Source organism: Cyclopterus lumpus, chromosome 19 (assembly GCF_009769545.1).
Source record: "Cyclopterus lumpus isolate fCycLum1 chromosome 19, fCycLum1.pri, whole genome shotgun sequence".
NCBI classification, from domain to species: domain Eukaryota; kingdom Metazoa; phylum Chordata; class Actinopteri; order Perciformes; family Cyclopteridae; genus Cyclopterus; species Cyclopterus lumpus.
In genome coordinates, this window is record NC_046984.1 from 17,105,164 (window position 1) to 17,115,720 (window position 10,557).

The 10,557-nt window shown below is 42.5% G+C and overlaps 1 protein-coding gene across 1 annotated transcript; it reads right to left on the reverse strand.

Moving 5' to 3' along the window:
* Nucleotides 1–513: 513 nt before the first annotated feature.
* LOC117748700 (inward rectifier potassium channel 16-like) lies at nucleotides 514–9,993 on the reverse strand. Its single transcript, XM_034558709.1, has 2 exons — nucleotides 9,920–9,993; nucleotides 514–3,507 (listed from the first exon to the last, which is right to left on the reverse strand). Exon 2 carries the CDS (start codon nucleotides 3,495–3,497, stop codon nucleotides 2,247–2,249), a length of 1,251 nt encoding a protein of 416 aa, XP_034414600.1. The 5' UTR covers nucleotides 3,498–3,507; nucleotides 9,920–9,993; the 3' UTR covers nucleotides 514–2,246.
* Between the last annotated feature and the right edge of the window lie 564 nt (nucleotides 9,994–10,557).

Here is a 10,557-nt window from a genome sequence, read left to right on the forward strand (position 1 = left end):
TTTATTCTAGTTTATCACCAACACTACATTTTACTAGCTAACGTTACCAGCTAACGTGACTCACACGTTCTACTGGATACTGGAGGAAAAACATCGTCAATGAAATTTTATTTACAATGTGATGGTTAACGGTTCGACTAGCTCACATATTTAAAAGACCATAACGAGTCTGTGCGCTGGTCAGAAGCCGGTTAGAATTGGCGAATAGAAAGATAGATATAATAATAATAAGGGCATCATCACTGTCCTGGTCTCACACCTGATGGTCTCACAAGCGTATGATTGATATATTTTGGTAGTTTTAACTGGATTAAACATGCAAATCAAAGCAGCACGTTCTGAAGAAGCTTCTGGTTATTTTTACATGTCTGGTTACTTGACATCAAAGTGACCGACCCGACCCGAGCTTTTGTTCCTCGACAAGAACCATGATGCACCTCGGGGAAGACGAGTGTCAGAGGAAGTGAAGACACAGACCAGACATTTAAACATCACTTTATTTAAATTGTTGACACTGGTATTGTCTTATGAGCAATATTGTTATGATGTTCTTTCAAATCTATGCTAAATGCTGAAAAATAAACATTAGACAACAACAGATCATCATAGTCTTTTGTTCATAAGATATTCAAGTTAATAATATATATACAAGTCAATAAAGTTCACCAGTGAACCGGTTTAGAATTGCTTGACCTCCTGGTAATTACTAAACAAATGGAAATCCTTCACCACAAACAATAACATTTACATGTTTGTCACATGTCTTGATTTTACTCACAATAAAGTACATTAGTCGCCCCTATGAATAAAACATCACAAAATATTCTAACAAATACCTCGATATCGATATATTGCAAAATCTTTGTAGGGTTAATTATTGGTATTTTGAATTAATTTTTGATATCATGTCGATATATATTTCCCGTTTTACAATCTAAACTTTAAACTTTAGTGATAGTGAGTAGAAGTCACATCAAATGAAGGAATGAAAATGTAGGAACCTTCTTTTTAAACAAGTAAATCAATCCTTTCCTTTCACATCATTTATTTTTACACAATATTTTTTTTTATATAAACAGTTGACAAGAAAATCCCACCACACGGTCCATTTAGTAACTGTTCTGGAGCTTTCTGATTGTGTTACATGAGCTTCCTCAGCAGAATGCTACCGAGTCATTTTAAGGACTTTGTCATCCACGTTGCCTTAAAGATCGAGATTTAAAGTTCATTTTTGAATTTGGAAAACACAGTTGATGAAACCATTTCCCCACGAGTACGATATAAAGTTAAAAAAAACAGAAATACACTTAAATATTATTTTTGTCTTGCTTCCCCTCAAATTCACAATCACCGTAATCTGAATATTACAATTACCCTATAAATAATAAAATTCATTAAACGGTGTCTATATTTCAAATGGCGAGCCTCTGTACTTTATAGGTTTCGTACTGTGATGTCATCCACCAAGTATTTATATTCTGTGTGCAAAGTACTGAGTACCCGGAGGCTTGAAATGTGGCTGTAAAAAATGTCTCATCGCTCAAAATATCCGTTTACACGTCTCAAATCTGTTAATGTTAGCACGCCAACAAGCTAAACTAAGAGGGCAAACAAGGTAAACAATAGATCTGCTAAATAGCAACATGCTAGCTTTGCCATTGTGAGCGTGTTAAAAACTGGTGTGGCCGTGGACTCTTCGTATTGGGAAACTATGGAAGTTTAATGTTTGTAAAACTTTTGCCAATCCTTCCGTCTTTAGCACTTGAAGGTGGAGCTTTTTAATGGAGGGCTAGGAGATGTTCGAGGGACCGCTATGATCTGCAAGGCGATGGCCACAAGACAGCGTAAGTCATTGGTAGGCTAATTGTGGTTAGCACTCTTGCTAGCTGGCTACACATAGTGTAAAGCCTGTACTGTTTTTAAAAACCACGGCTAAGGAACCTGCCTTGAATAGCCTACATGCCACCTACGTTCTGGATGAGCGGCTCTCATTGGGCCAGGCGCCATCTTTCAAGCCTCCAAGGGTTCAGTCTTTGATACTCAAAAGACAGATTCCAGCTGAAGTGTCACTTTTTTTTATCACATGCTAAGAAACAGATACCAGAACCCTTTTTTTTTTCTTTCTTCCAGTAAATGATATTCAGTAGCATCCTCAATATTCTTCTTTAGCAGTCGCTTCTTTGAAAAGATGGACAATTAACACAGTGTCTTAATAAACGGCGGCCTCAAACATCATGGTTCTGCTTTTATATTTCTATATTTGTGAGGTCATTGGGCAGAGTCAACCTGTCTTGATGTTGATCGTCTTCCTGAGATGTCGAAACAGTTGGTTCGGGGGGACTATCGTTCACGAGTTCCACCGTTACCGTTGGGGGTTTCAGAAGCTTTTCATGATGATTTCGCTGCTGTGACCTTAGGGAGGGGCGCGGCGAAGATCTGGGTGAAAGTCGCGGGGAATGCCGGGGAGATGGCCGCCACTGCTTCTTGTGTTCGTACTCCTCAGCGCTGACCTCGGGCACCAGCACCTTGGCGGTGTGATTGAACAAACTGTAATCCACCCCGTAGTTCCTCCTGCTGACCCTGATCATCTCCTGGAACAGCTGACCCCAGAGGATTTCGGCCGGAGTGTACGAGGTGCGGGTCTGGTGCAGCATACCGGAGGAGTCGTCCGTGTAGGTGAACGACACCACCAGCTCAAAGTCTGCTTTCCGCAGATCCTTCAAGCTCATATTGTACAGCGGGCTGCCTAGTTCGATCCTGTGGAAGATGGTGGTGGGTGTGACCAGGGTGATGTCTCTCTGCTGGATGACCAGGTCTTCGAATGTCACGTCCATTTTCCCCGTGGCGTGCACCGTGGAGCGGACGATCTGAGCGCGAGCCGTCCCCTCCACCAGGTGGTGCCTGCGGAAGTCCCCGACCCTCCAGGAAAGACACAGGTAGTTGTCGCGGAGATTTATGATGGCGCAGTTGCTGAAGCCCACCGTCTGCGCCCTCTTCCTGGCCGAGGCCATTTTGGCAACAACAATTCCGATGACGAACGTGTCAATGAAGCAGCTGATGACATCTTGCACGGTGACAACGATGATGGCGATCATGCAGTTCTCGGACATCCCTCGGTAACCGTAGCCGATGGTCGTTTGGGTTTCGAGGGAGAAGAGGAAAGCAGCTGTGAAGCTGCGCACCTCGTACATGCAGGGGTCACTCGTGTTTCTGTGGTCACCGTGAGCCAGAGCGATCACCCAGTAGAGGATGCCGAAAAAAAGCCAAGACAGGATGTAAGACAGGGCGAAGATCAGGAACATCACCCTCCACCTGATCTCCACCAAGGTGGTGAAGATGTCCGTCACGAACAGCAGCCACTCCTCGGGAACGCGGCGGAACACCACGTTGCAGTTGCCCTCTTTGCGTACGTAGCGGTATTTCTTCGGTTGAGGTTCATTCTCGGTCTTAACGTCGACGTCGTCGGTGGGGCTCACTGTTATATATTGTTTATCCATCTTCCAGAGCCTGTAGGGGAAGATAGCAAAGCACATTTAGAAGTCGTTGCGCGTATTTTTGACGACTTCGGCTGCAAAAGGTTTTACTAAGAACCTTTTCTTGTATCCAAATGTATCTATGGGTGTATCTTATTCTGTGGAATCAATGACCAATCAACCGCATTTACATCGCAACCCAAATCGATCCCCGATCAGAGTCCCAAATTTCTAACGTATAACAATTTGGACTGAGAGTCGTCGATCGATTTGCAGTCAAACTGAGCCAAATGATGGATGGTCATGAAGGTCATTAGAGCGGTTCATGAAGGTCATTAGAGCGGTGAAGGCCATGAAGGTCTACTATTGCATCACAGAAAAAAACACATTTTGTCAACTTCTGCACCAATTTAGAGTCTATTATAAAAAAAAATGTAATAGAGAATTCAGAGTAGAAATACCCATTTCTTATACACACATATACCTGTGTATATATTTTTTTTAAATAATTTTCCTGTGAAAGCAAAATGAAGCCTAAGATTGAAGATATTTGGAAAAGAAGCTTAAAAATCGCAGTACAACTAAAACAAATCTTGATAAACGTGACAATATAAAGTCAGTCAACAGATATCTGTTTTAATTACAGATTGTTTTGAAGCGACAACGTCTACAAAGACCATTCAGAATTCTCCCAAAGAGTTTCCACGTTGCTCTGATGCAGAAAACAGACATTACTCTAAACCACCCCGTCTTGCCCATTTTCCGACTCTTTCTTTTTTTTCGGACACTATTTCCGGAGGAAACAACCGGCCGCTGAGTCTTCCATGTATCAGAAACACTGGAATCCTCCAACCTCTCCCTCCTGTAGCATCTAATATAAATACATAATGAGCGGCACTTTGAACAGTAATCATCGTGTTGCTTGTTTTTAGTTTTAGATTTCTTTTTCCGTCATGCGTCATTCTTTCATTCACGTTTTTCTTTTGTATTGCTTTGATTTATCTGGAGGTCTATTTATTGAAGTTGACCCATGTATGGTTTTCTTTTTCCTGGCTATTTTTTTCCAGCCTCAATACTTTTAATCACAATGGGGGGGGGGGGGGGGGCATACAAAAACCTGTTCTTGTGCAATAAACCAAGGACACGTAAGAAGCGGCTCGTAGCAGCAGCTTTAGAAATATCTCTGCGAATGTTTAAAAAAAACCAAAACAAATTCCCTTTGGGCAAAGGCCATGATAGAATAAACACATTAAAAGTAATGTTTCTACTGTGCGGGGACTTAAAAGCATTTTGTAATGCAATTGCATTTAAACAAAAAGTGTGCGTAGTGGCGAGGAGGCCTGTTGCCGTGCCACAGTCGATAAGTCACGTTTCACTCTCTGTAAACACACAACGGTTTGCTGTTGTCCAAAGCAATGGCCCAAGACCTGCTTTTCTCTTCTGGGTGGAGGTCAGAGAACTGTCAGAGGTTCCAGGATAGGAAGCACCACAGGACTGAACTGGTTCTACGGTTAACAGGACGGGGGGGGGGGGGGGGGGGGGGATGTGGAAACTGGAATAGTGTCACGGTGCGATCACGGAGCGGAGGAAGGATCAATCGCAGCCAAACCACTGAGAGCATCCTCTACGCCCAAAACAAATGGGGGTTGAATCACCGCTATCTGACTGAGTGAACTGGGCTCCGGTCACAGAATCCACTTTCTGCTGGCGGCGGCGAGCGTCGCCCACTGCCAAGACTGTGGAGCTCACGCCATGAGGTCGTAGACATAGCGTCGTATTAGCTTCCCATAATCCCTTCCTAACTGCCCCGGACGTGGACGAAGGGAGGAAAAAAAACTCAATCGTCCTTCTGGAAAGCCAAAGAGACGCCGAGCGGGTGCGGCGTTCAGAGGCCGTCGGCCTGAAGCCGACCTGCAGAACTCACTTTGTAGAAGATTAAAGACAAAGACGATTTTAATAAATGCATCATCCTATCAGGTTGTGCCGGAAGAGGTTTAGTTCCACCTACTACATTTTATTGCTCCCTTCAACCTTGACAAAGGCAGCACATGCCACTCCTACCTTTCACAATAAAAGCCCGAGACATATAATATTCCCAGGCGTGTATTTAGCATTTTTGTATCGCTGTTAAAAGTAATTTTCCTTTTGGTGCTGCACTTGGGTCCAGACTGAAATATCTCAACAACTACTGGATGAATTGCCATAACATTTGGCACAAATATTGATCCTCAGAAGATGGATCCTCATGATGTTGTTGATCCTCAGAGGATGGATCCTCATGATGTTGTTGATCCTCAGAGGATGGATCCTCATGATGTTGTTGATCCTCAGAGGATGGATCCTCATGATGTTGTTGATCCTCAGAGGATGTATCCTCATGATGTTGTCGATCCTCAGAGGATGGATCCTCATGATGTTGTTGATCCTCATGATGTTGTTGATCCTCAGAGGATGGATCCTCATGATGTTGTTGATCCTCAGAGGATGGATCCTCATGATGTTGTTGATCCTCATGATGTTGTTGATCCTCAGAGGATGGATCCTCATGATGTTGTTGATCCTCAGAGGATGGATCCTCATGATGTTGTTGATCCTCAGAGGATGGATCCTCATGATGTTGTTGATCCTCATGATGTTGTTGATCCTCAGAGGATGGATCCTCATGATGTTGTTGATCCTCATGATGTTGTTGATCCTCAGAGGATGGATCCTCATGATGTTGTTGATCCTCATGATGTTGTTGATCCTCAGAGGATGGATCCTCATGATGTTGTTGATCCTCAGAGGATGTATCCTCATGATGTTGTTGATCCTCATGATGTTGTTGATCCTCAGAGGATGGATCCTCATGATGTTGTTGATCCTCAGAGGATGGATCCTCATGATGTTGTTGATCCTCATGATGTTGTTGATCCTCAGAGGATGTATCCTCATGATGTTGTTGATCCTCATGATGTTGTTGATCCTCAGAGGATGGATCCTCATGATGTTGTTGATCCTCAGAGGATGTATCCTCATGATGTAGTTGATCCTCAGAGGATGGATCCTCATGATGTTGTTGATCCTCATGATGTTGTTGATCCTCAGAGGATGGATCCTCATGATGTTGTTGATCCTCAGAGGATGGATCCTCATGATGTTGTTGATCCTCATGATGTTGTTGATCCTCAGAGGATGGATCCTCATGATGTTGTTGATCCTCATGATGTTGTTGATCCTCAGAGGATGGATCCTCATGATGTTGTTGATCCTCAGAGGATGGATCCTCATGATGTTGTTGATCCTCAGAGGATGGATCCTCATGATGTTGTTGATCCTCAGAGGATGGATCCTCATGATGTTGTTGATCCTCATGATGTTGTTGATCCTCAGAGGATGGATCCTCATGATGTTGTTGATCCTCATGATATTGTTGATCCTCTTGACTTTTTCTCCGGCTCTAGCACAATGTTGACTTTTTGTAGTTTTGCGTGAACGTTGCATTGCCGTGTTGCTACGGCAGCCCAGAAAGGACAAAGCAAACAATGGCACCAGAGAGAACCATGTTACGACATGTTATTAACCAAGTAATTCATTTGTTAATTGAGAAAATAATCGCCTGGTTAATTGATAGCGACATTTTTCTTCTTTTTTTTTTTTTTTTTTACAAATTAACACGTGAAATATCAAGACAGAAACATAGAATTAGTAGATCAATTAGTTTATTTTCAAATACGTTAATACAATTAAATGCAAAATAGAGTAAATATTTAGAAGTTTTTTCAGAATGCAGTAATTCCGCTGTGATTTCATCTCGTGGCGCGGTGGACTACCGGCACACATTAAGGACTCTTAACAGAGAAATTAAAATAAATGAATAAACAAGTGAAGTCTGAGCTCCTCAAGTGTCTGAACACGGGCATACGAGTGAAATTCAAATACTCCCATCTTGTTGCATGTGGTCAGCTAATAAACTCAAGACACAATTTAATCCACTATTAATTCTAAACATTTTTAAAGTGACGTAACCGTTGCCGGAGTGATTTAGACCCATAATAGCATCTGGAGTCCTGGGCCATGAAAAGAGTTTTTAATCAACACTGAATGTTTTTTTTTTTTTAAATGGTTCAAGATTCACAGGAGGAATTTCCACCACTTTTAAGGGACTAAAATATACTGTACTCTACTGTAATAATAATCCTTTCTTTTGAGCCGAGCATTGAAAAGCTGCGCTAATGAAGTTATTAGTATTTGTTTACCGCGGCTTTACTGTGGCTTCACCCGCTGAGCCCGGATGGGTCTCTGTGTTGACCCACTAGGTCGAGCTGTTTTCACTCAGCCCGTTCGTGGAGGCTTATGACCTGAAACAAGCGGCTCTGTGTACAAAACAAGACGTCCACCAAGAACAACCCTTACAGCTCACAACACAGCCTGACCTTTGGAATAAAGTTTCCACTGCACGTTTCCGCGAACGGAGGTTTGAGGTTTTTTGTATTTTTTTTCTTCTCGTTTTCCCCACAATAACAAGAGCGGCTTTCAGTGTTCTGAAGTCAGACGAAAAGGCCCCCGTCGTCGTCCACCCCGCGGACAACCGAAAAGAGATGAACTCTGGAAACAACTTAAGCAATTGGCTCGTTTCCTCTCCGGCTCGGGGCACTTACAACTCCATTACACGCTCACTTACTGCAAATGACATTGTGCCACCCATCTGTGGTTCACTGGGACAGAACCGTGTACACGGGTGGCTAGTCTTAGCTCAGCCCCGGAGCGTTCTGACACCTCTAATGACCTTCAAAAAAAACCCTGCTGCATGAATATTTCCATCTTAACAAGTCGCATAACCGCTCACTCGCTTGTCGAGTGGACCGTTTGGCAGCCGGGTAGAGACCTCTTTTCTAGGAACCAGGGTCAAGCCTGTCGACGTTGATCTGTACTGGAAGTTCTCCCCATGCCAGAGGGCGGAGACTCGATGAGATGTTTCTACACGGTCGAGTCGTGATTTGTATCGGGAGGTTAATGGTTTATCCAAACTTCAAAGTGCCAAGTGGACCGGAGCACCAAAGTGTTTGGTTTTAGTTTGCTGCATCAGAAAAAGCTTGATGATGCTTTTGAAGAGCTTGAGACCAGATGCAGGATTTAACCTCTCAGACATTTATACTGTGCATTCAGTTCAGGGGGCGACTCCTCTGGTTGTATAGAAGTATATGCTTCATGTGTTAAAGCTGTATTCTCTCTCCTGACCACCAGGGGTCGACTCCTCTGGTTGTATAGAAGTCTATGCTTCATGTGTTAAAGCTGCATTCTCTCTCCTGACCATCAGGGGGCGACTCCTCTGGTTGTATAGAAGTCTATGCTTCATGTGTTAAAGCTGCATTCTCTCTACTGACCACCAGGGGGAGACTCCTCTGGTTGTATAGAAGTCTATGCTACGTTCTTAAAGTCTTACAACTTTATTCCTTTCACAGTTTGTTTTCACTTTATGAAAGTTAATTAAAAATGTTGGACAAAATGTGTAACTCTCGTCTTCATAACTTCCACAAACCAATGACTACGTCCACTTCTTATAATACAGTCTGTCATTCAGTCTCTATTCAGGGGTCAACAGTAAGGGTTTCCAGGTTGTCATTGGTTACCAATTTTTGGCTTCTGATTGCCATTGGTGGCAACCTCTTTTTAACATAATAAATGGAAAACAAAAACAGCAAACATAAAAAAAACATGCTCCCCCAAAATTTTAAAATATTTGTTATATTAATTACTCAAAATACGAGACAACTAAAAATGCCTACTAACGAAAACTAAAAACTATATTTTCAATGTCAGCAAACAAAAGCAGATTTTTCTTGAAAACCAAAATGCTCATTGATAAAAAGCTCAATAGTCTGATATTCATGAAACGGTCCTGTTGTGTCACGTCTTCTTTGCACAACACACTTTCATAAATCTAATTATTTCGGACACAATCAGACGCATTATTCTATGGTGGCTGTTTTCTATACGTGCAATATTCACCTTTCTCTCTCTCGCATGACTCTGAATTAGATCAGATTTCATCGTTGCGTAACACGATTGCAAACATTACTTATCACCCTGACCACATCTTGTTTAGCTTTTTAACCATTCGGGCATTGGATTACCGCTCTTGATGCCGCGGCTCGGATTACCGATTGTTCCGCTGACCACCAGCTTCACTCAGCCTTCAAACGCCCAGAAAACGAATCATTTCAAGGTCCCGTTTGCTTTTGGTGGTTTTTATTATTTATTCTGCAGTATTCTTTAGAACATGCAATTATATTCCAGTGCATTTAAATAAAATGGGCAGGTTTTTAGTACCTAAATACTTGCATAAGGCCACAATGTCTCATACAGACATTATATATATATACATATATATATGAATTCAACAGTCTGACGCTGCGATTCCTGCAAAGTGTAACAAACAATAGACGTCACAGATGGATTCCTACCTTCTTTTTTTGTCGTTTTGTAGGAAATAAATGCCGAACCAGTCGCACCTGAGTGGAAAGAGCTGTCCGAGGAGCTGCACAGCGGCACAACAGTCACCTGAAAGGAATGAGCCGGCCCATTTAACTAAAGATTAACACCTCCCTTCAGCATCACATGGCGTCAGACAGACAGGTGAGTGTTGGTCCGTCTGAGCAGGTCAGTGTGAATACGTGTGTCTGTGTGTGTGTGTTGTGAGGGAGCGTACGTAAATGCAGGTGTTTGTTGGTGCGTGATGGCACTCAGTGCTTTGTGATAGCAAACTTTTAGTTTACACCATTTGCACAGTAGTAAATGTCTTCGTACGCCAATCCAATAGCTTAATAATAGAAATAGAAAATGTATTTAATTGATCACAAGTTCTTGATCCTGGTTCAAAACGATTAAGTTGATGAGCTTGAATTATTGTTAAGATACGAATGATAGTTTATCTTGGGAGGGAAGGGACTCCAACATTTGGCCAATCACACCAGTGGGCCACCGAACATTCTCAACTTCTTTTCAATGCATAAGCATAAACAACCCAAATGGCGTCCCCAACCTTCAGGATGTTTCAATAAGTCTCAGAACCAAACGTCGACCGTCACCTTCTGCCTCTGTT